General features: G+C 46.4%; 1 protein-coding gene across 5 annotated transcripts in view; it reads left to right on the forward strand.

Annotated features, from left to right (window-relative positions):
* LOC119163319 (stromal membrane-associated protein 1) overlaps positions 1–26,659 on the forward strand; it is a 178,856-nt gene that overhangs the window by 23,294 nt on the left and 128,903 nt on the right. For all 5 annotated transcript variants that reach the window (XM_075872938.1, XM_075872937.1, XM_075872940.1 and 2 more), the window contains one exon: positions 18,693–18,778. In XM_075872938.1, the coding sequence (XP_075729053.1) occupies positions 18,693–18,778 (86 nt within the window). The remainder of the gene's footprint in view (positions 1–18,692; positions 18,779–26,659) is intronic.

Genomic DNA, 26,659 nt, shown 5'->3' on the forward strand with positions numbered 1-26,659 from the left:
CGGCTGGGCCTGTTGACCTCTGCAACTGTATATCTCAGACATTTTGTCCAATGTAAATACGTACTCCCCCTCTCTGTCACTGGAAGTTTTGTCGAGCACACATTATATAACGAGAGCAAAGGACAGGGGTGCAACAGCTGCGCCAATTACGCCAATTTGATACATTTTCCCATTCTTGCATTGAGCTGCGCCAAAACCATGAAATTTGCTGTAATTGCGTCACGCTTCACCAGATTGCCCGACTAGCGTCGAAGCATTCTCAGTTGCGCTAATTTTGGCGAGAAACGGTGGCCGCTTGCAGTTTGCGTCATCGATCAATCCAAGCGCGCAGACCCTAACCCGAAATCACCGGTGTATGGTATACTATCCCCATTAGGTCTGGGCACTCGTGCACGCGATCAACCACATAAAGTAACAAAGCCTCGCACCATCAGTCCATGGACCACTGCGGATACCTATTGGCGGGAACACGCAGCTTGAAAACGAAAAGCATTGCGTAGCCGCTAATGCTTTGCGGGAAATTTGAACTTCGTAGACGGCAAGCGTGGCTATGGCATGTTAGCTACTAAAGCTGGAAGTGTATGCCACGTTTTTCACGTGCGGACAGACTCAACGGGCTGCGAAAATCGGTGTTGCCAGCGACAACATTGGTTGCCTTAGCAATGGCACATAGAACATTTCTCTGTATTGAAGTTGTGTCGTCCTAGCGATAGATATCCGGTGCCATCGCCAGGCCAACAAGGTCGCGCCCTTGTTACTTTATCTGGTTGAATGCGCTTGCAAGCGAGACAAGAAGTTGTGTACTAAACCTGATCCCATTGGGAAAAATAAAGAAAAGGAAGAGGGGGGGGGGGGTAGCAGTGTTTTATGACTTGTTGTAACTCGTGCAGAATGCTCCTTAATCCACCTTTGCCGCTGTACACCGGTGCCCTGCGCGCGAACAGACTCCTTAAAAGAGCGTCTTGATTTTAATGGGGCTGTTGCCACTAATCACGAGACACAGCACATTTTGTTGAATTACTCATGCATGTATATGGCGCATAATTTTGAGTACTGGTAGGATGGATGACTGTTAAAAAAGTTACTGGCAATTATTTGGAGCAGTGTATGACATTTTTGGCACCCTTAAAAAAACACTCTGTGCCAGTTCTTACTTTTACACCACCCCTATAAATCCCTGAATTTAAAGCTCGCCAGCTTAGCAGATTCACATTTGAATTCGTAGTCAGACGCAACAAATGCTAATGTAGACGTTATCATTATTTGCTCAGTGAGGTGGCTCATAATACTAATTTCATTGAAATAGCAGTGCTTTTACTCACACTGCCCGATTAAGGGCAGTTTGATTGGTTTGTACATATTTTTTCTAAACGTAAAACTTCGTTTTCATATTGCTCTGAATTAATTTTTATGCTCCAAAAGTAACATTTTGCTGCTCGAAAAATTGCTCCTAATTCTATTTTGGCTGTTGCACCCCTAAAAGGACCACTTACTAAACCCTGTATGTTGTTGAGTCCATGAACCAGGACCATAACGATTCTGTACATAAAGCACAAAAGCAGATACTTCTCCAAACATAGGCCTAGGTTGTATTGAAAGCATGAAATTAATTGAGACTATTCTTTTGGAAACTAAATAGGGGGCATGGAAGATTAATACAGTTTGTGCTTCTGGTATTGCAACTAAAGCGTCAGGGAATGCCGAAGTCATTTATAAATACCAAGGGAATCTTTTGGAAGTGTTAGGTGACTTGAGCCGTGTAGACTTAAAAAGGCCCTGCAACACTCTGAGCATGGTCAGAAAAGGCTGCCGATCGGTAATAGAGGCTTTCGACAACTTGCGAGCCAAATATTATAGCACAGCATGTGGCCTGGATTTCACAAAAAATTATCAGTGAGCTAAAAATTGCTTTCTCTTCTCTCAACGAATGACAGAATATGCTCAAAAATCACTCGTAGAAAGCCCATCTCGTCTATCAGGCATTGGCTAATTTGAACATGGCGCGCTCGGTCGTTACAGAGATCGCCATGGGAGGCTATGACACTTCCATGCGTGCACGTGCGATCCCAGTGAAAAAGCCGTGCATTTGGGGGGAAGGGCTCAAGGTGTGGGTGACGTATTTTTTTTTTTGCTCCTGTCATCTCTCTCTGCTTAGCTTCCAGCGCTTTCGTTGGGACGAGAGTAGAGATAATGCGATTGAAGCATACTCCATTCGCAATAGACGGATTCCTAAAAATTTTGAGGCGTTGAATTCGTGAGGCAATAAGCTCTTTTAGTGAATGCATTCCATGGTTACTTGAAAAAGTATTTCAGGTCCCCATTAATAAACTTCGCAGAAAAGTGAAAAGTAGTGGTCTAGTTAAGGAGTACTCCAAGCGATAGTACATGCATGCGTCCATCAATAAATCTTGTTGGATATGAGTTAAAACAACCACTGCTTACAAACAAATAATTGTGTAAAAAAACATGTGGCAAGTAACAGCTCTAGGCAGTCGTTATGTTGCTCTAAATAGACAATTAGTTACCCCAGAAGGTGCGCCAAAATGGCTGTTGTCAATCACATCATTTTCATGAAAATGAGCGTGCAACTGCTATCCATGCAAAGAATGCCTGCATGCTTGCGCTGATTATGAATGTTATTCTGGTGCTTATTTACCCTCATTAGGGTATGTTGCCACTTTTGGAGATATTTTTAGATTTCTATCCTAAACTGATGGCCTTGTTTGCCTTAAAAAAAGCTGTTTAAAAGCACTTCAAGTATGTTAGGCAAGAAAAGTGCAAGTAATCACAGTTTAGTTACAGAAGTAACCAAAAATATGCCCATCGCATGAATGGTGATAACTACCGATCCTGTGAAACAAAATTAAAATCGCTTGGCGGCAATGTAGACCTGCATTCTGGCTGTCCAAAGAACTATAATCTTTGCGTTATTCTCAATATTAAGTATAACATGGCCGAAAAACCAAAAACTCATTTCATATGGTTGCATTTCAGTCAAAACCTTACAACTTCAAAAGTTATTGGTGGTTTTCATTGTCCTAATTCATTGCATAGAGTGATGTTTCATAAAAGATCATGATCATTGTTATTGAAAAGTATTGCATTATTTTAAAAGTTATGACGAAATGTTGTAGGCCCGTGTGCTCAGATTTGGGTGCACGTTAAAGAACCCCAGGTGGTCGAAATTTCCGAAGCCCTCCACTACGCCGTCTCTCATAATCATATGGTGGTTTTGGGACGTTAAACCCCACATATCAATCAAAAGTTACGACGTGGTGAAAAAAAAAAAAACACTGAAAATGAAGTTTTGAGAAAAACGAGAAAGAAGTTTTCCAAATGTGTTATACTCTTCATTGGAAGGTTGTGAAACACTAAAAGCTGCCGGGCTACTAGCTGAGACCTTTTTCAGCTGCCACGAGCTCCCCGTTTGGTGGTTCAGCAGCTTCTCATTTTTTTTTTTAAGCTTGGTTTTCATTAACTTGTGGGTGGCATTCTTCGAGCAAGTTTGATGCTCAAGCTACTGTGCTGTAATAGCCAGGGTTATTGTCAGTCTGCCTCAATATAAGCATTGTGTCACTATTTATATTTCTGAACTGACATGTCCAGTCCAAATAAAACAGTGCACAGGCATATACATGGACACTTTTAGGTACACTTTGCCAAAGCATCCTACTGAAGCATTCATTTGCGTTTTGGGTTTTCACGCAAGCATATTTAATCGAAACATATAATCTAAACAGATTTCCGTATACACAGCCTTCTTTTTGTACAGGATGTATTCGTAAAAATCTCCCCTCTTCTTGCATCATCCTGTGCCTACAGGTTTCACTTGAATGCAGGCACGCCGACTTTTTGCATTTTTTTAAAGCTTTTGTTTAACTTGGAACTTAACGATATCTTGTTACTTTTGGTAAGACGACAGTCAAGCACACTAAACTGACAAAAAAATAGCTTTCATAATGGTATTAAAACACGTAAGTTCTCCAGCCTCTTTTACCCCTGAATGCAGAGATGTTACTTAGCTTGCAACTTCGACTTGACTTGAGCAAGTCGGCATGAAGCAAGCAGCGGACTTGAAAACGCCCAAGTCAGCCTTCGCGTTTCATAGATGCTCAGGCTGTTTGGTTGGTCAAGTCAAGAATGAGCTTCAAAGCAGAAACGCGCTGCTCGCCTTCTAAGGAGGGTAATAATGAAGTTGTTCGCGTGAGGCATGTGTTAATGCAAAAAAAGACCATACGTTTTAAAATAACTATAAAAACTAAGGACAACAAGCATATTTTTGCCATTTTACGGCTAACGAGCCGGATGTAGTGCCTGCCGCCACAGCGATGCGCAGTGTTGCTTCTGTAAAGCCTTCATTGCCCGCTGGCTTTAGTGGCCACCCAAATGCAGCGCATTTCTCCACGCTTGCTTGTTTGGAGGCGAAACAAGCATCGCGTTGGGTTCTTTCATCGGTTTTTTTTTTTTTCAATTGAACATCACGGCATGTATTTGTGCTGACCTAGCTCACGAGGTAACGCGATTTTCACGGTATTCGTCTTTCTGTTCGCCTGTGAATATGCTTGCAGTGGGCTAGGTCGCAGTTATATATGAAAAAAGTTCTAGGAACAAATGTGATTCATATCCTTTTGTTGAGCTTGGTAAACAAGAGAAAAAGCGGGGGTCAGGACATTGCCCTTAGCAGAATTTTGTCTCGCAGGGTGCAGCAATGTTTCGCTGCATGATGGTGAAGGGGATCGAAAAATTCGTGATAGGGGCACCTCTTTTTTATGTGTGTGGAATTTTACGTAGCGTTGTGCTACAAGTGATGCTTTTCTGAGCGAGAAACAGCGCCCTAGACGGGACGTAAGGATAGACGAGGCACACAGACACAACGCAGAGTCAATTTTGTACCGAAAGAGACGGAAAATATCGTCGTGTTTTAAAAAAACAGAAATAGCATTTGCGGTTACGGAACACTTCGGCGCGTCACCACCGGGGCTATTAATATGCACGTGTGTATAGTCGGCACAACCTGTAACGCCAGGGAACTCAGCCACTTCATAAAAGTCCCGCATAAAGAAAGTGCTGCCGGCTGCGGGAAGTGCACCAGCATTGTGTATACAGGTGCTTTGTGCTGAGTAGCGTAACTTTCCCTGCTGCACGGCAAACTTTCGACTACGGAATGCGGACGACATTCCCGGTGACTGTTTGGTATGTGCCAGCTCCGTAAAACCTGAGAGCCATCAGTAGCTGTAACACTGGAGGCACAGGCTGTCTTCAGTTGTCCCCACTTTCACGGAGCGGCAACATATCCAGCAGCTGCCGCACGATGTTCTTCGTGAATCTGTATCGAGCGTGAAATGTTGCTCGTTGTACAATGCCATCGGATTTTCTCTGTCACGTGAAGCGGGTCCAAGAATTTTCCACAGGCAGTGCGCCTTAGAAAATGCTACGCTTATGGCGAGACAAGCCAACTCAAAAGCGGTCACCCTCCGTGCGACGTCCATTCGAGAGGTGGCCATGTTGGAATAACGCGTGAAGTCGCTTTCAAGCTATCAAGCTAGCCCCGCAGCTGACTTGAAACTTGTCCTGCCTTCGACCGAGCCAAGTCGCCTTCATGTCGTCCGCAAGTTTGAGAACGATTTGTGGGGACTGGCAAGACTGTCTTGAGTCAAGAACGAGTCAAGTACGAGTAAGTGCATTCGGGGGTTAGTTGAATGTTTCTAATCTTAAAACTAAAAACTAAACAGACGTTTTGAAACCGATTCAGTCGTCTCGCTGTTCTTGTTGCTGCGGTGTTTTCTCAACTGGTTCTGTAGACGCCCAGTAAAGTCCCAGTGGAGCAGTTCCACCTGTCGTTTGAATATTTCCGGGCTCTGAAAACTGCCTTCTGTGTCCCTGGACTATCTAAAGAAGACCTGGAAACATTAAACTGGGACCTTACCGCGTGTATACGTGCACGATCAACGGAACCGGTAGAGATAGAGTTAACACAACAGCAACAGCGAGAGCTATGCAGAGGGGGACACCACCAAGAAAAGTTGCTAGCTTCGGAGCCGGCCATACAGTCACGCTTGAAGAAGGGACCGAATGGGTTCCAGAACGTCGCGTCATTTTTAGATGCGAAAATTGTCAAGCTCAATTGGGTGTGACCACCCTTATATTGCATGCGGGCCCCTTTCCTTTCCTACGCTCCCCTGGTCTCTCGCCTCACAACGCTAACGCAGGCAGCGTTTGCTAGACCTACGCTCGCTCCTCCCGTCCTTTCTCCTCAAGGCATCCTTCTCAGTGGTATTTACATCACCACTGAGCATGCGCGTCCCTTCCCCCTCTCTCACCTTGCAACGCCAATGCAGGCAGTATCTGCTAGCGAGTTTCTTGACTGAAAAAAAATAGACTGTTAACGCCGCACAACTGTTTACTGGCCATTTCATATGTAAAAGTACTTGATCTTGACCTCCTAGGTAGTGCCAGTAGAAGGTTTCTCTTGTGCATTGCTAAATACAAATTTGCAGCGTGTGCTTTCAAGAAAAACTGATTGCGGGTCTCTGTGTCCACTGAGTCTTCTGTCTCTCATTCCTCATTAGCAGCGATTAGCGTGTTCAGGCAGGAAACACCGGTCAATCACTGCTTGCAGGGATCACATTCCTGAGCCAACTGTGCCGAAGTGTGCCTAATGAGATTCGCTGCTCCAACCTGATGAAATCGAGGTAAATTGTGCCAAACTGCGCCAGACAGTCTATCTCGGAGATCCGCAACCTGTGGCCCGCGGGCAGCATGCGGCTCGCAGGGCAGTTTTATGCGGCTCCCGAAACAACGTCAGAAATCTTGAGATTGCTAGACAATGCAATTGCGGCAGTATTTAAATAACATTACTTAATATTTTGATTACTGGAGACAACGGTTGAGTCTAATGAGAGAATTCTTTGCCTTCCTGCTAACAAGCCATTGCCGCTTTCTAAAATTAGACGCTGATACTTCTGCAGAGCAATGAAATTTAACCTCATTCTGCGGCGCAACCGTAAGCAAAGCTCCAATGAGCGCAACTATAGCAGAAGGCTAGAAATAAGTCACTGTTCACGATGATGATTGCAGTGGTTTTAGTTCTGCATTGGTTTACTCACGTACGCTAACGCCATATATATGTACTTTAGTTGCAAACGAAACCTGGTTGCAGCAAAGAATACTGTATTTACTCGCGTAATGAACGCACTTTTACCTTAAAGAATCGCAGCCCTGTTAGAGGTACGTTTATTATGCGGGGCAAATTTTATGAAAACTTTTTCGAATGCGCGTAAAAATGCAATAATGCAAAAAAGAGTTAGGTCATTCGCTTATTTGTTGTGCTTCACTGATCTTCCGTGGTCGAAGGCGCCATCTTCTGCAAGCTAATGCCGCGCCGCCCTTGCACGCCATAAAAGCGTTTCGCGGCTATCTTTTCCATCTCTCGTTTAACTGCAACAGTGGTACCTGCTGCGATCTCAAGTGGTGCCCAGAACCAACTCGGGATGCGCGACAGCAAATCCTGTCTTCGTCGCTGGAAAATGGCATGCACGTCGTTGGGCCTTAAAGTTTTGTATTTGCAGGAAGCGATCATCGGCCCGCGCGGGCAGATTCGTGACCTTCGCTCGCTCTCGCTTGCTGTATGCTTATCAGCTGTGATGTCTGTACACTCGCATTCGTGATCCCTGCTGTGGCGCACAGATAGAAAGAAAAACGATACGGCATGGGCAACGGGCGAAGGGGGGGGGGGGGGAGCAAGCTGAGGTAACTGATGGGGGTTGGCATAATAATTAAAAAACGAAAGATCCAAAGGCTAAGTAGGCACCACGTGTCGGTTAGCGGGACTGCAGGGGATGAATGTAGGGAGTCGTTTATTATGCGAGGAAAAAAAATCCAAATTTTAACTATTGAAGTTAGGGGTGTGTTTATTATACGAGTGCACTCATTACGTGAGTAAATACAGTATTTCACGTAGGTAGGAAACGAACATGCAACAAGCACGAAATATTGTTTATTTTGTAAAATAAAATGGCGAAAGACCACAAAAGGCATCAAGGACTGTTTTGATAACCGAATTTCCGCGTTCCAAGGACATCATGCTGCCGTTGAAGTTAAAGTAGCATACAACCATATTCAGGGCATCCAATCAAGTGCACACGCGTGTGCACTTGATTTGGTGTTAGGAGTGCCACTGTGGAGCAGCTGTAAAGCCTCCGTTCATTTCTTGCACTGCTTCGTGCTAAGTAGAACCTCATCATAACGAAGTGGGATATGACGAACCAAGGGGTATAAGGAAGCAATTGTAATTCCCCTTCAAATTTGCATAGATGGCCATGTTTTAATGAAGTGAAAATTTTCTCACAATGGATATAATGAACCATCCTTTGTCCACAACGAGCATTTACTGATTATTTTAGTATACGTCAATTCAATATCTTATAGCGCGCAACAGTTCACGTATCATCACGGCTGCGGTTATTCATATCTCGTGCCTTGCGCTCGCCAAGCGCTGCCTGCCAACACGCGCGTGGGTGTGTCTTCATGCCTCCCCTTTCCTCAGGAACTAATGAACTTGCCCGCGCAGCAGCTCGCGCGAGCGCACGTCAGCCGGCCTCCCTTTTTCTGTAGTACTCTTTGACCTGCCCACGCATATGACCTCCTCTTCCCCGTCAGCTCCGCTGGGATGGCGGAGATTGCGGCTGTGTTCCTTGTCGTTCACTGTGGACGAGCAACGCAACCTCTATTAGTTTTGCCGCCCGACACAAGATGGACAAAAGCAGCGGCAAATGTAAGCGCAAAAATATAGAAAATTGAGCAAAAGTTGGTAAAGTTGAAAGCCGTTAAGTCTGGCGTTGAGAAAAAAAAAAAAAAAACGGCCGAAGATTTCGGCGATGTCGCCAGTGAGAGTGCTGCCGGCAACCAGGCCCAGACGTCGTGGGATGCTCTCTTTGATGCCGCTGTTGTGCCTAACTTTCTTCACGTACGTCCGTGCCAATGTTGACGTGGTGACAACTGAAGAGTTGTCAAATGCAATAATTGTGTGTGCGATGACGGGAGTGCATAACAGTGGCGTGTGTCGACACCTCGGATACTAATTTTAGTGAACCCGACGTACCAACGCCCGCGCAAGAGCTGGATGCGACAGACTTGCTGCGATACTTCTTTGGGGCTTACGATGACCACAAGGATGGACTCGAAATAGCTGCTGAAGCTTAAAAAGCAGTCATCCGCATGAAGAAGAGTCTGTAAAAATCTATTATGAACTATTTCCTTCGAAGTGATCTTCCAGCTGGTGTGCCGAATTCAGTGGAAATAAAAGTGCATTGTTCTTTATTATTTTGCTAGTTTTTTGCCTTCGGATGGCTGTTTGATATTCGGTAGTGAGTACATTCTCTCTTGCTGGCTAATTTTCGGTAGAAATGGATAATGGCTATAACAAAGTAATTACGACTCCCCTCAACTTTTTTATAACGAGGTTTGACCGTATACCTATGCCGAAGGGCTCCTGATAGTAAGATTACCTGCTCCAGAACTAAACTTTTATTGCTTTAAAATGCTTCTAATAGTAACATTACCTGCTCGAAAATGCTCCAAAACTAAATTTTTACTGCTCGAAAATGCTCCTAATTGCAAAATTACCTGCTTCAAAATGCTCCAAAAGTAAAATTTTAGTGCTCCAAGATGCTCCTAATTGCAATGTTAATTGCTCCAAAATGCTTCGAAACTAAAATTTTACTGCTCCAAAGTGCTCCAAAACCTATATTTTAATGCTCCAAAGTGCTTCAAAACTAAAATTTGACTGCTCCAAAAAGCTCCAAATCGGCAGTCCCCAGTGGAATCACTTGCTTTGCCCCTCCCCAGGTTTCTCACCTGCGCAACACCGCAATGAGCGCCAGTGTCAACGCTGCCGTCAATGTAAGCGTTAATGCCCACTGCTTCGAATTTACACATAAGTACTTCTAGCGGAACGGAGATAATGTAATTTCTTTGTTTTTTAAATTTAACATGAGAAACATAGGGCTAGAAGTGACGGGAGAACAAGTTTTAATGGCATGAGCTTATATAGATCTCTGTCTAATATGTTCACTATGGATGCCCCAACGTGGGCAGTTAATGCGATTTGACTAAAGAATGGCATTATTTCCATTGCTCAATCTTACTAAGCTTTCACATACTTCACCACATGCCAATTTAAGTGTATCTTGTGAACTTGTTTTGCTGATTGAATGTATTTATGTGATGAAAACATCGCTGTCGAACTTCTTAGAAGTAGGTTCAGACATCATTTTTGTTGCAGAAAAATTTTTAATGTCTGTATATTGGAAAGCAGATCGTAAAGATGTTACTGTTTCTTTACCAATTTCGAAGAATGAATTGCATAGTAATATAAAGGCTACAACTTTCAGAATGAGTAAAACTGCTTGGTTTGACCAAAGTACAAAGAGCTGTGATTTGTATCATATTGATCCATTCATTCATATTGAAATTACGCTATCATTATATAGAAGTATAGAAAACTCTTACGCACCGGTTGAGGCTAGCCATTGCATACACTAAGAATTTTTTCTACAGAATTGGCAGAGCTGAAACTCCTGAATGCGAATGTGATTTATAGATGAAGACGTATATCACCTTCTCATAGACTGTCCACATCATGACACGTCGAGACGTTGTCTTGAATTGAAACTATTAGCATTCGACCGCAGACCATTCAGCATCAAGAAACTTCTGGGCCCGGGGCCAACTGAAGTTCTACATATGCACGCTTTAAAAGTGTTAAAATGTTTTTTACAAGACAGCGGAATTGCTGAAAAGCACTAAGAAATAACGAACTTTCATTTGTATAGCACATGTCGTACTTAAGTGCAGTATCATATGACACCCATAATATGTTTGTGCTGAAGTGAATGACGTGTCAACTTTTATTTACACACGAGCGAATACATCTCTATAAGGGCCAGACGTGTGCTCTGCTGTTTTGTGCTGGTTAGATCGAATATCAATGACGGACATTACCAGAGACTTCATCCATTGACTTTCGAGTATTTCCTTATCATAGTCTTGGGATATGTGCTTATAAGTGTGTTTTAGGGGCGTAGCTCCCTAGGGTGTGGGTCTGTCCTTCCTCCGATAGTGTATGTAGCCACTGATGGTGTATGTAGGCACATACCCGAAAGAGCGATCCTTAGAATGTCCGCTGGATGGCGGCACTTGTATATGATGAATACATGATAAAAAGATATGATATGGCTGTACTTGGAGGTATATGATGAATACACGATAAAAAGCTATGATATGGCTGTACTTGGAGTGTTCACTAGATAGACGGACGGACATATAGTGTTCACTAGATAGATGGATGAACATAGATAGATGGATGGACTGACGGATACACAGACAGACAGAGGGGTAGACGCCTGGATGGACCGACAGACAGACAGACAGAGGGACGGCCACACGAACAGACGGAAGAATGGACGTGTGGACGGACAGATGCACCGGCGGTCACACGGATAAACGGACTCATGGATGGATGCATGGACAGGCGGAAGCAAGGACGAATTGGCTGACGAACGTTTTGCCCCACCAATTATCATTCACTCCGAGGATATGCTGTGTTTTTTTGTAGATGTGTGCTCAAGCGTTGTATTTTTCACATGCACTGCTTTGTATGTTTTCCTTTAAGGTATGTGTTGAACTTTCACTCAAGGGCTAAGGAGTAGCCGGTGCCATACTTGTGGACCAACATCTCCTTATATATCATATCAATAAAAAGAAACTTTTTCTCTTCTTACTGTTTTCGTTGGTGGCGACATACCTTATGGCAGGATGTCCCAAGCTAGGTGAGGGATGCATCCTTGTGCCAAAAATACGTTGTAATGGTCGCGTTTGTAACTCAATTTTCGAACCGATTCCCTGAAAGGAAACACATGTGTTAGATTAGGGCAAAAAGGGTGATATACCGTATTTACTTGCGTAATGAACGCACTTTTTTTATCGAAAAATTGGAGCAAAGTTAGGGGTCCATTTGTTATGCGGGGTGAACTTTATGAAAATGTTTTTGGGAGGAGCTAAAATTGCGATAATGCAAAAAAAAGTTACATCGCTTGGCCTTTCGCAATTGACATACGTGTACACCGTTCGGAAACAGCTTCTTTGTTACTCTTTACTCAACTTCGGTGGTTGATGATGCTGTCTTCTGCAAGCTGTCCCCGTGCCACCTGTGCATGTGCCCGCGCCTGTGCATGAGGGGTGCCCAGAAACGTGCGCTATGACATACTTTGCCAACTTCACTACAATCTCGCGCGACGACTGTGATGACGCCGTTTACACTGCAGCAAGTAACGAACATGGCAGCGCACTACCCGCGAAGCATCAAAACAAATTGTCCGTGACAAGATTAGCGACAAAATACGGCTGCCGTCTCCCTTACACATGAGAAGTTCTTGTGCGTGCGTATAACTAGAGAAGAGAGCATCGGGGTTGTACCATGTTGCTGAAATCGTTACGATCTTATCTGAGCAGCAAGTTATAAATACGAGTGGGAATGTTCCTCAAAAAAACAATACGACACGTATTGGCAACGGGCGAATGGGGGGAAGGGAGCGAGCCGAGGTGGCCGAGGGGGTCGGCATAATAATAAACTGAAGAGATACAACAAATGTGTAAGCGCCAGGTGTCTGTTACTGGGACTACAGCGTATGAATTTAGGGGATGTGTTTATTACACAACGTAAAATAATTCAAATTCGGACGACTGAAGTTGGGGGTGCGTTTATTATGCGAGTGCACTCATTACGCGATTAAATACGGTATATATTATGCGACGTTGAGGACTCAAGACTCTTCTTTATTGGCTGAGCCAGATCCACACAACCCTGGCCTAAGTGGTGATGATGAGTATATACAGGAGTAGGCCTAGGATGCCTAGGAGGACTTCCATTGCTAGCATTGGCGGTGTGCTTTGTTGAGAGCGACGCGATCGGTTTTCGTGATGTGTTTGAACTTGTCGGCATGTAGAGCTTTTATTTTTTTTTTGCTCGCAAGTGGTTTTGTTTGTTGTCGTTGGTTTTCAAAAACGTTGAGTTAGTGCGAGAGCCATGCTATTTGCATCCTGGGGTGAGCAAAGCTTAAAGCACAAGGATTGTAAGCCAAGCCCCAAGTGAGTGACTACGGAAGCCTCGTGGGTGGTTTGATTTTCTTCTGTCCTGTCTAGCTTCTTCTGTCTAGCTTCTTCTGTCTAGCTTCTTCTGTCTAGCTTCTGAAGTAGCTTCTTCTGTCTCTTTGGACTCGAGAAGTCTGGTGTCGTTGCTGTCTGGTATTGCGGCTTGACGCTAGGGCGTCGTGACACCGTCCGTGACGTGGACGCCGATCGCCCGGTAAGCTGCTTTGTGCGGCGAGCGATAGGGCCACCTTACAGAGTGAATGTCTTCTTGCGGCTGCCTATTCTGCGCCTAGGCTCTGTGCTGGGTGGATGCTGGTTGTTGTGAAGCGAGTAATTAGGCCTAAAGCTCTGCGCTGCCGCCTGTCACACATGGCACAACTAGGAGGATCGTGGCGTTGAGGTGTTCCACTCCGCTTCCCTCACTTTTTTTTATCTTGCCATGCACGAGTTGAGAAAAGTGACCTTTGTTTTATTTTAGCTGAGCGTCAAGGTCGTCGTCTATGTATTAGCTAGCAGTACTGACCATCGTACCACGTTGGTGAGAAGCCTGAAGCTCCCTTTTTTTGGCCCTACTCCATTGTTCCGCTGAGTGTTTTGGAATGTACACAGCATAAGTGATGTAACCCGTGGCTAGCTGTCTTCTGCATATCGTCAGCACTGCTAGCCAGAAATGCGGTCATGAGGTCGGGTTATGGACATGCCTGCGACCTGCGCAACTGCCTGCAGTCCGGCGTCTTCGTGAGTGCTTGTCGCAACTGGAAGATGTGTCGGCGCGAGTGACGGTTCGTCGCACTAACGGCAACTTGGGGGACCGGTACTGAGGTGAAGTCATCGAGCCAGACAGCATAGCAGTGTCGATTGGCCGCAGTGTTGTTCTGCACGGACATTACGTAGGGACATCTGTTGTCGTTTTTTGTTAGAGCTTGTGTAGCTGCTTTCTTTCATGTTTTTCTTTTCGGGATATGGTTTGAATTAAGGTTAAGGAGATGCGGGGGTGCTGGCACCCCCTGTAAAGTTTTTTGTTCCGCGTGGTGCACCTTTCTTGAGCAGGAACTGTATTTCGGGGTCACAACTATTGAGCGGTAGGTGGTGGTGTGTTTGCGAGCCGTTCGTTGGTGCGGGTGGCGAGGAACTACTCGGTAACCGAGAAAGTGTGTCTCGCGATAGTTTTCGCTCTCGGTAAGTTTGTCTTTTACATCGACAGAGTTGCGTTTGGGATTGAGACTGACCACATGGCGCTCACAAGGTTGAGGCACTTGAACGAACCAAGTGGCCTCCTGGCGCTTTGCGCATTGCTGCTGCAGTGTTACGACTTCACTGTTCGCTACCGCAAGGGTAAGAACAATGCTGCAGCCGACTCGCTATTGTGTGCTCCAGTCCAACACGAGCCAAGTCACGCGACTACCCGGAACGGACTGAGAGTGAGACACTCGCCCTAATTGAAACAGCGAAGCAAACGTTCGTTCAAGGCAAAAGTGTGAACCACGTAGAGGCTAGCAATAGTACAGGGATTGTTTTCAGCAAAAGGGAACTGTTGGCTCAGCAGGAATGTCCATTTTGTCGAAAGGTGTTCGATGGGCTCCTGGAGCCGGGTGGTAGTGAGGCGACTGCACACATGAGGACAGCTGGTAGTAGGCCGCTGTGATAGCTCAGTGGTTAGAGCATCGAACGCGGTATTCGAAGGACAGCTGGTAGTGATGTGAGCGCGGTGGATTCATATCTGGTGGATTTTGACAGCGTCCTGCTAGGTACATTTTATACGACGATGACACAAGCAAGTCATTCAATGTCGTGAGACCACGCAAATTGAGACGAGCACTTCTTCGCTACTTTCATGACTCGTGCATTACTGGCAATGCGAGCTGCCCTAAGACTTATGCTAAGTTGTGTCGCCTCGCTACCTGGGCAGGCATGAAGTGGGATGTAATTCGCTATGCCCGTTCATGTCACGTGTGCCGAAGCATCAAGCTACGAGGCGGACATCCGCTCGGCCTCATGCAACCGATTAAACGTCGGTCTCCCTGGCAAATCGCGGCATGTGACGTAATCGGCCCGTATCCCACAACTCCTAACAGAAACAAGTTCTTGCTGGTGACCACGGATCACTTGGCTAATTGGGCGGAACTTTCCCCCTTTAGGAAGCTGATGGCTCGAGTGATCTTAGGTTGAAGGAGGTTTTCACCAGGTCCTGGTTCTCTGAGCATTCGACTACAGACAACGCGTCTTATTTCACTGCGAAGGTGTTTGTTGTGTTTGCTGCGAAGGCATTAAGCACAAGAAAACGACCACCTACCATGCTCACTCGAACCTCACGAAGCGAGCCAATCGCAACGTCAAGCACATGCTTGTTATGTTCTCTCAAAGACATAGGAACTGGGATACCTACCTTCCAGCGATCGGTTTTGCATTGCGGTCAACTGTGAACCGATCCACTGGGTATGCGCCTTCTCTGAACTTGGGGAGAGAACTGCCGAATCCGATGGAGACCGTGCTTGTGGATCGCGGTGGAGTGCCAGTGGCGACATCAGCACGCGCTGAATATGCAACGCAGCTGCACGAGAAACTAGCAAAAGCTTTACATAAAGCTCGGCATCATCTCAGCACTCTTGGGCACAGCAGAAGGCGCAGCACGACCGTACGCATCGGAACGTACACAACCAAGTGGGCGATCTGGTGCTGTGGCGCCATCATGTTCTCAGCGATGCTAGCAAACAGTTTGCTGCCTCGTTGGCACCAAAATGGTCCGGGCCATACCGATTGCGTGAGAGAAGGTTTCCTCACTCATTTATCTGCTCGCGAACATAAAAGGCAAACCGAGTGGCGGACTGGTGCACATATGCGACTTGAAATGCTACGTGTCACGGGAGGAGCACTAGGACTACAGCCAGTGCCCCTGCAGGCGGGGGGAGGGAGCACACTCGACACCGAGTGAGGAGCCCAGAACCGCGTTACTTTCAGCGTAACAGGTGGAGACAACTCTTCACGGCAGGCCACGTTTGATATGTTCGACGCGAAGTGCAAGGGTTCGTGCGCAACACATGTGCAATTGTTAACATGTTATTTGTTTTCTGTGTCGACTTTCACCGAGCAGATGGAGAGTCAAAAGGGAAAGAGGTGCAGCCGGAACAGCTCGGAGAGGAAACCGCTCTTCTCGCCGGATAACCCCCAACACCATCCATGTCAGCAGCATCGCGGCCCTACCCAACCAAGCAATGCCACTTCCAACTTGCCTCATCGCCCTCATCATTGGGGCTTTACACAAGAGGTGCCAGGGTGACCCCCTTCCCTGACGAGAATAAGTTCCCTCGCTGAGGGAGAGGAAACCCGACCCGTGGGCCGAAAAAGGGGTATTGAGAAGAAAATCTATAGCATTCAGAAGCAAATCGGCGACATCTGAGGCAGAACTCGTACACAGAGGAGCAGTCTCTACGTACCTTGTCAGGTAATCAATTGCTGTCACTATCCATCGATCACCTCTTGGCATGATTAGGAAAGGTTTGACTAAATCTATCGCAATGATGGCAAAAGGTGTCTCGGGACACTGGATTGGCTGCAATAGACCAGCTGGACTTGAAGTTGGTCGCTTCCGTCGTCAACACAAAGGGCAAGACGCAACATACTGGGCCACAAAGGTAGAGAGGCCAGGCCAATAGAAACGTTGCCTGACGTGGCTGTGTGTTTTGTGATATCCTAAGTGGGTCGTCATCAACGGCTTCGTGACATGGAAGAACAGGAACCCAGTGATGTCCATCAGTGGTGTAAACATAGCGTTGTAGCATATTGTTCTCTATCCTAAATTGCCGTAAATGACGTGAACTGGCATTAGGAGGAGGCGACCTGCCACTTAAGCATTCGATAATGCGGTTGCAGTACGGATCATAATGCTGGGGTGAGGCGAACTGAACATAGTTATTCAAAGCCAGCATACGGCAACCGCTATTTGTGATAACGCAGGAGTCGACACAGCGTCGAGATCACGGGACGAACATTGACCAAATGGGTTCGACAGTGATAGTGGCAGGGGGCAGCGAGATAGGGCATCTGTATCTTCTTGTTTCTTGCCGGACTTGTAATCAACGTCGAAATTGCATTCTTGCAGATGGAGTGTTCAGTGACCCAGACGACCAGACAAGTTCTTCAGTGAAGAATGCCAGCATAAGGCGTGATGATCTGTTATTGTTGTGAAGGGGCGTCCGTAATGTTATGACCAAAAATTTTTAATTTAATCGCCCAAACGACAAGACATTCTTTCTCTGTTATGGGTTCTGTTTGGCAGCCATACCTTAATGTCCGTGTTCGTGAAGTGACATTTCTTCATGCTTAGCTGAAGTCCAGCTTTGGAAATGCTCGACAAAACTTCGTCCAACCGCTCAAGATGCTGATTAAAAAACGGGTACAGCTTGGTGGGAATTTGACCAACATTGTTCAGGCATAACCACCTTTCATGCTACAACTTAGTCTGCTGTGACCAGTCTTGCCCAGCTTCAGAGGTGTGCTCGCATTATCTTGTAAATGGAGACTTCAGTACCGAAGTGCTCGAGGAATAATGTGCTGAATATTTATTGCGTAGCTTGGACACAATAACAATTGTGTAGCACAAAAAAGGACGAGCCCTTAAATTTTCACTTCTTTCGTTCATACGTAGTGAGAGTCTTGTTCTGGCAGACTTGAAGACTTTGGCACTCACTGTCGTGGCTGCTATACTTGACGACAACTATCTCGACATTGGAGCAAAGGCTTCAACACATTCATGTTTCTCTGCAAGTGGTACGGCAGCTTGCAGCTGAGTTTGGCTTCGTTTATGCATTTAGAAAAATATGAATTAATGGGAGGGAAGTTCCGATTGTTCAGTGTACATTCTAGCATCATATACACATATATTTTTTTTGGAGAACTAAACAGTGCGTTTGCAGGTCCACACTGACCCACTGAGTCATGGACGCCATGGTTACTTACATTGTAAAATGGATTCAATTTGAAGAATAAAAAATAGAAAAAGGGAGGCATTCTTGCAAAGTGAAGAATAACTGTATTTTACCTACGACTTCTCAACTGTTTCAAGTTTCATAATAAATAAGGAAGCATTTATTTCAGGAGGCCAATGAGAACGTTATCTATTAACTATCAGCACTATTTTTTGGTGCTGTAGCAGGCATGTGTACCAGTTGTGTAGCTTCCACAGTACTGTCAAGGAAAGTTATTTCTGATTATAGTTATTTCTGAGTATAGTGCTGCTCACTAACACACTGAGATTTAAATGCGCACACGGACACCATAAAGCAGGCGGGGCACTTGCCGCCACCGTAGCTCGATTGGTAGAGCATTGAACGCATTATTTGAAGGTTGCAGGCTTGGTACCTGCTAGCGGCAAGTACACCTTTCTTTCTTCACGTTTAAATTACAATTACCACTATACTTTCCTTGGTGTCATTGTTTGCTAGTTCTCATTAATATTGAGATTAACACAAGTATATTCAAATGTCATGCTTGTAATGTTTCAGCACTGAAGCCTCTTATTTGGTCCTTTCTTTCCTTTTGTGCAGTGCCTTCAGCAAATGGGCAACAGCAAGGGAAGAGCAGTGTATGAAGCTAACCTGCCGGACAACTTTAGGCGTCCTCAGACAGACTCGTATGTTTTTGTCCCTCACTTGGGGAAAGTTCCACCAGCTGGGGTGTGGTGCGCAGTTTTTCATCTGCCTGCAGTGCCACACACATCAAAGTGCCGATACTGCGTGTTCACATAGGCAACAACCTTGCCAAGTGTATGTGAAATGTTGAGATTACAAAACCTTACCCATGGAGATACTGAAACGAATGAAGCTAGGATGAACGGAATCGTTTTTCTCATGAGTAAAATGTTGAAAATCATGCATTTTTTTGCTTTTGTCTCTAATGCCACTTAGTGCACTATGTGTTGCATTAGAGGCAAAGGCATAAACATGTGGGATTCAGAAAAACCTAACATTCTGTCTTTTAATGGTTGTTCTACGTTATTCAGTCGTGCAAGACTGGCACAGCACGCTAACTGGGGCAAGTGTCCCTAGAATATTGGCTAGTCTCTCGTCCTCCGAGGAGAGCGAGCACGCTTACCGAATGACGCGGATCGTGGCACTCATGCTGGTGAGTGGCGCTATAGTCAACCAGCTGCGTGCCACTAAAGCTAAAGTGCGTTTAGCATAGTTCAGCTTGATCATTTTTTGGAATATTTTTTTTGTTGCAGCATACTTGTGCCTGTTACAATCACTATCAATCAATCAATCAATAAGTTTATTATCATGTCATAACAAGATGATACAGGGAGTAAAATATACAGAACTAACCGGTTTGATTGTGATTTCTGTCCACGAAGGCTTGATTTGCCGAAGCAGGTGCATCTAACTAATGGTATCGTGAAAGTTGTTCCTTGGGCGCCACAAGAGCAACTGACACTTAAACTAGTCTTTATTTCTCTCACAAAATTTTATTAGCACGAGCATAAAAAACTAAAAAGTGAAAATAGTTGTAAAAGCAGATAACCATGCAGAATTGCACTGGGTGGAAAATTTTTACATCTTTCCATTTGACCCCCTGCCTCCAGTGCTCTCGCTGGTATCACTGCTGCCTTCAATGTACCCATCGCTGCGGTCCCCAGTCGTTGCGTTCACCACTGTGGCTGCTGTCGTGGATCATGTGCTGGCAGCTCCATGGTCCCAGGTTGTTTGTGGTGGCTTTGAGGAGCCAGCTGGCAGAGTGTTTCATTTTGGGTTGCGCTTTCCAGCATCGTCTGGGCCGCCCTCTCAGTCCTCCGGTCTGGCAGGTGCCCTTTTCGGCATGCAGCGCCATGCGTGGTGTCCAGGCTGCCACGTCCTTGTGGCTTCGGCATGGTTGGCTCTCCCAACTGGGCTGGTCTCTGGGCTTCTCTTGTGCTCAGGTCCTGTGGTGAGAGAGATGGGATGGTGGGAGGATATGCCATCCGTGGTGGTGCTTAGTCTGCGACAACGATAAAGGCTTCAGCGGGAAGAGCTCTCTTGGCTGTACTTCCTTCCCTTTGGTTATCCATCCGCTCGATTAAAGTCAATATAGAAAAGGTTAACACTTGCAAATCGAGTTGTTCCTTGCACCTTGCCCAGAACATATCAAACATGGCCTGTCATGCAGAGTTGTCTGCTCGTGATAAGTAGCACGTGACGCGGCTCTGGGCTCTTCTCTCAGTTTTGAGCATTCTCACCTAACACCTACAGCCTGGAGAAAAACTGGCCGTTGTCCTCGCGCTCCTCATGTGACACGTAGCGTTTCAAGTTACATACGCGCCCCAATAAAAAAGCGAGGACACCTGCTTTTTTCACACTATGGCTTAGACTATTTGTTGCCAGCGAGGCTGGAACAGTTTGCTAGTATCGCTGGCAACATGATGGGCGACAAAGCGAAAAACAGCACGAAACACGAGACAGTGAAAGAGACGGACGAGGCGCTGTCTCATTTTTCGCGCCTTTTTCGCCTTTGTTGATCATGCACCAACCAGCCCATGATGGTGTGGCAGCACCAGATCGCCCACTCTGTAGTTTACACCCATTGACAAAATAAATCTGGACGTGTGAGCGGCGACCACTATCAGATAAAACTGCATCGCCGCGCCATCTGATGAGGAGAGTGTGGATGCACGTCCTTTCGATTTCGCAGCCATATCTTTTTACTCTCTTGGAGGGTACCAGTGATTACATGTAACGTTTTATGCTAGGTGTTGCTTTCCTCATTCCGAGATGCACTCAGTTCAACGGGAGCATTTTGCCATGTGCTTGGAACAGGCAGTGGCACCCACACTGAAATTATGCTGGTAGATGGAGGTTACGACTACTATAAATAGCACTCTGGAAAGTTGCACTCGCCGATCTTCTTACAATGCATTAGCAGCCGAGCAAGACCAAATGCTTTCGGGCATCATTTCAGGCATACGCAGAAACAGTTAGACTCGCGCTGACTGACTGGACAAACCACACTTTGAGAACGTGCATGACGTATAAGCACATACAAACACAACGTGGCTAGCAGACGACGCACAGAGCAGTCCACACTTCGCTCTTCGGCCATTTGCCGCCAAGCGGCGACTGCTCGATCTTGTGACCAATACTTCCGTATTTCTCGGCGGCAAGGGTTAACCATGTGTGGTTGACCAGTCTTGGTTTATCATATATGGCTATAGCGGTGCTGTACGGCTGGTGCTGGCAGCGTAAAGGGCTCGAGGTTGTTAGCAGGTACGGCGGGTTTTCTTTAGGGTAGCTGGCACCTCGCTATCGTCCACATAGCCGATGCTCGCCAGTGAGTGGATGCGTTCATAAAAGAGATAGAATGAAGGTTTTAAAATAGAGGTGTTGTACGTCGAGGAAGCCTCCGACACAGCTTGGCGAAAGGTGCTTTAATAGGCAGGAATGGCTACCGGCGAGCGGCGTGCGCGAGCTACTCCTACTGCCACCGATCATCATCGTCTTCTTCAGTAGCAGCACAGCGTCCGTTATTCAGATTCATTATAATTACTCCCCGCGAAATAAAGAGCCATCCTGGCGACTTACGGACAAGTAAACACAGGAGGGTCGTAGCAGGGCTTAAGTCTCGACACGTGGACAATTTCCTGGCCACGACGACGTTGGTCAGAAGATGGTTCCAGTGGCTCGATGAGGTAATTCACCGGTGACGTTTTCTGTAGTACACGATATGGACTGTGATACTTCGGGACCAACTTGGTAGAGAGGCCTGGTGTAGCAGAAGGGAAATGCAGCCAGACGAGTGCACCTGGATTGTAGGAAGTAGTGTTAACTGATGCGTCATGGTGGTGCTTTTGGCGTCCTTGATCTTGGGTTGTGAATGATCTTGCCAGTTGGCGGCATTCTTCAGCGTATGTAGCGGCTTGAGACAAAGTTGTGGACTCTGAGGAGTCAGGCTTGTACAAAAGCATGGTGTCCATAGTGCAAGAAGGTTCACGTCCGTAGAGGAGGAAAAAAGGAGAGAACCCAGTAGTGCTTTGAATGGCGGTATTATAGGCGAACGTGATAAACGGGAGCACTCGATCCCAATTAGAGTGGTCTGACGAGAAGTACATAGACATCATGTCACCAAGGGTGCGGTTGAAGCGCTCTGTTATTTCATTGGTCTGGGGATGGTAGGCGCTTGTAGTGCGGTGAACGATGTTGCACTCACGTAGCAATGCTGTGATGACGTCTGACAAGAATACGCGACCACGATCACTCAGTAACTCTTGAGGTGCTCCATGACGTAATACGATGTTGTGGATAACGAAAGTCGCAACGTTTTTCGCTGTAGACAAGGGAAGGGTTGAAGTTTCAGCATACCGCGTGAAGTGGTCGACTGCAACTATGATCCAGCAGTTACCGGATGGAGTGTTGGGAAGGGGAACATAGATATCGATGCCGACACGGTCGAATGGTCGGGATGGGCATGGTAGAGGTAATAAGGTACCACTGGCGTGATGAGGGGGAGTCTTTCATCTCTGGCACGTCGAGCAAGCCCGAACGTACTGTCGGATAAAACGGTACATGCCGCGCCAGTAATATCGGAGCTGTATGCGAGAATAAGTCTTCAGGAAACCTGTGTGGCCACATTGGGGGTCGTCATGAAACGTGGAACGAATTTCGGATCGCAGATGACGTGGAATCACGAGTAGCCACTGACGTCCACCGGATGCGTAGTTGCATTGGTACAGCACGTCGTCGCGAGTGGTGAAGTGCTGGACTTGCAGACGCAACGTGCGAGTAGGGGGAGAAGCCGTCCGCCCAGCCAGGATGTCTAGAATCGAAGCAACCTAAGGGTCCTTGCGTTGCTCAGATGGCATGTCGGCGATGGTAACGGCTGTGGCATCACAGATGAGACAGATGAGTGATTGTAATCAATCTGAATAACGGACGCTGTCGTAATGGTGTCTCTTGACGGTATCTAAACTGTGAACAACAGATGATGGTCGACCTAAGGAAGGCTGATTGTGGTCAAACGAGGCTCGAAAATGCTGGAGGAGCTTGATCAGCTGTTCCTTCTGCCCAGGCGTGAGGTGGCAATCAATGGACTTGCGGAATACATCGATCGGGTCATTGGCGTCAGTTACGGGTGTAATGGCACAAGTCAGTCCCCGCAGCGGCGCCTGCACAAGTAGGCGTTTGGTGTGTAGCGACACCACGGACCCGAGCTAACGGGGGAGTTTTGGCTCCCTCCCACGCTTAGCCGTGCGTGGCTTTGCCGTGTCCGGGGAAAAGGGGATCCTGGGGGTTGAGCCGACGCTGGGTGATTGGACCTTTAAGGCCCCCCCGGCAGAGGCAACACACCCCTTTGGCCCCGGCTTCACGTAGACGGCACCCCTGGGCTGACCCACCCAGGGAAATCGGCAGTCGCCTTTTCCTATCTATCTCCCCTACAACTTTGTCTTTATCTCTCTTTTTTAGTCTGTCCTGTCTACTTCTCTCTTCTGTTCACTTCCAATTTTCCTAGTGGCAAGGGTTAACCTTGTGTAATTACTCAATCTTGAGTAGTTATATTTGGTTATAGTGGCAATGTACGGCTGGCGTCTGCAGCCTTATGCTATTAAGTGCTTCAGCGTCCCCTGGTTGGACTCCATGGTGGGTGGTCGCCATTGCTGCCGAAAAGAAGTACACTACTATGGGAACACCTGCATTTCCCCGTCTCCTAGATCGTCTTCCGCCTAAGAGGGGACGCACCGATGACATATCAATTTTCAACCAACCCAGACAATGCTTTCCGAAATTCCATGTTGTGCACAGCGAAAATTCAACAAAACAAGCCAGAGCCATATCTCCATTTCTTGTTGCGAAATCTCTGACTGATGTCTTTGGACCAGGATACAAGGTTACAAAGATGGCTAGCGGAGACCTTCTCCTTGAGCTGCCTGAAAAACATCACTATGAAAAACTTGGCAGTCTCGTAGCATTTGGTGATCTCCCAGTATCCGTTTCACCTCATAGATCAATGAACACCACACGCGGAGTTCTTTGAGAAGCAGACCTTCTTGAAATGTCTGAACAGGAACTGCTTGAAGGGTGGAAAGAGCAAAATGTCACAGATGTGAAACGAATCGTCATCAGACGCGACAACAAAGAAATACCTACCAAACATTTCATACTCACTTTCGCATCTAGCACACTGCCTTCATCTATAGGCACAGGCTACATCAAACTCTCTGTCCGTCCCTACATTCCCAATCCAAGACGGTGTTATAAATGTCAACGATTTGGTCATGGCTCGCAGAACTGCCGGGGTCAGGAAACTTGTGCAAGATGGGGTAGTCACGGCCACCCATCTGATAACTGTTACGACGCCTCACTGCGTGAATTGTGACGGGGAACACGCCGCGTATTCGCGTTCATGTCCTAACTGAAAGAAGGAAAAAGAAATAATTACTCTTAAAGTCAAAGAAAACATCACATTCAAAGAAACAAGACGAAGAGTGTCGCAATTTTACGGCACAACATATGCTGATGCGGGGCGTCAGGGGGCAATGCCGCACCAGCCCTCGCCACCCCTTCGGCCAGCGCAGAGCGAGCCATCGACTGTGGCGCCTGCCCCCAAGGCGGCAGTAGTTCAGTCTACTCCGCCTCCAAGCAAATTGAGGCCGGGAGACTCCAGGGTCCTCTGGTCTCAAGGCCTCGCCTCACCAGGCGAGGCCTAAAATCCAAACCACCATCTCGCATGTGCGGGCATCCAGTGCCTCTGAGGAGGCAATGGATACAACGGTACCCTTGGTACCGAAAGAGCGGCGCGCCTCCTTAGAGCATGCCAAGAAAAACAAAAAACCAATAACGGGGCCGGACGACCGTCCTGCCACCTGAGTTAACGAGCTCACTCCAACACAGGATACTCTTTGTACACACGGCAGCATCTCTCTTGTTTAAATATGCAGACAGAAATATTACAGTAGAACATCCGAGGCCTTCTTCGAAACCTCGATGATTTACAAGAACTCTTCCATGAACACAATCCAAGAGTGCTGTGTGTACAAGAGACACACTTAAAACGAGCAAACACAAACTTTTTACGTAACTATGTAATCTTCCGAAAGGATAGAGATGATGCCATGCCACCATCCGGTGGTGTAGCGGTTATAGTTAGTCGAGGTATAGCATGTACACAATTACCCCTTCAAACTTCCCTCGAGGCGGTGGCTGTCCGAGCAGTTATTCTAAACAAACTTGTCACAGTCTGCTCTTTGTACATACCTCCGCACCACCGTCTTGAAAAACTTCAATTCCAGTCTTTAATAGACGAACTACCTGAACCTTATCTGGTCCTTTGGGACCTGAACGCACATAATGATCTGTGGGGTGACTCTCGCTGTGATGCACGAGGTCGTCTCATTGAACAATTCCTCATTTCATCGGGTGCTTGTCTGTTGAATAGGAAAGAAGCAACATACTATAACCTTGCCAACAAAACTTACTCTTCCATAGACCTCAGTATCGCATCTCCTTCACTTGTACCATTACTTCAGTGGAAAGTCATAAATAATCCATACGGAAGTGACCATTTCCCTTTAGTTTTGAGTACACCAATAATAAATGAATGTCCTCCTCATGTTTCCAAATGGCTGGTTAACAAAGCCGGCTGGGAACAATTTCAAAAGCTTACTCGCTTAAATTGGATTGACATATGCGGATTAGGCATAGATGAAGCTGTGCAGTACTTCACGGCTTTTCTTACTGACGCAGCAACCAAGTGCATTCCACAAACATCTGGACTGCCCGGCAAACGACACGTTCCGTGGTGGAACACTGAGTGTCAGAATGCGCGAAAGGAACAGAACAGGGCATGGAGGTTGCTGCGGAACTCGCCGACAGCGGAAAACCTTGAGAGCTTTAAGAAAATAAAATCTCGAGGCAGGAGAACGCGTCGGCAGGCCAGAAAAGAAAGCTGGCACAAGTTTTTATCAGGGATAAATTCTTATACACAAGAGGCTAAAGTCTGGAACATGATTCGTAGGGTAGCAGGAAGACAAGTACACTCACTCCCACTCGTGAACACACAGGGTGACAGCCTGGAAGATCAGGCGAACTTCCTCGGTGCAAACTACGAGCAGGTGTCTAGCTCGTCACACTACGCTGAAGCTTTCCAAAGATACAAAGCAAAGATAGAAAAGCAGAAACTAGAATTCAAGTGCACAAATTACGAGGCATACAACCAACTTTTCAACTTAGCTGAGCTACAAACATCACTAAACTCTTGCAGTAATTCCGCTCCAGGCTACGACCGTGTCACATATGAAATGGTAAAAAACCTGACGCTCAAAATGCGAAAAACTTTACTCTCTCTATACAATGCTATCTGGCTTTCAGGCACCATCCCTGCTTCCTGGAAAGAAGCTATTGTTATCCCTATTTTGAAACAGGGCAAGGACCCTTCCTCAGTTTCAAGTTATAGGCCCATTGCACTAACCAGCTGCCTTTGTAAACTTTTTGAAAAAATGATAAACCACCGACTTTCACATTTCATTAAAACACACAATCTGCTCGACCAATTT

This window comes from Rhipicephalus microplus, chromosome 9 (assembly GCF_043290135.1).
Source record: "Rhipicephalus microplus isolate Deutch F79 chromosome 9, USDA_Rmic, whole genome shotgun sequence".
Taxonomy (NCBI): domain Eukaryota; kingdom Metazoa; phylum Arthropoda; class Arachnida; order Ixodida; family Ixodidae; genus Rhipicephalus; species Rhipicephalus microplus.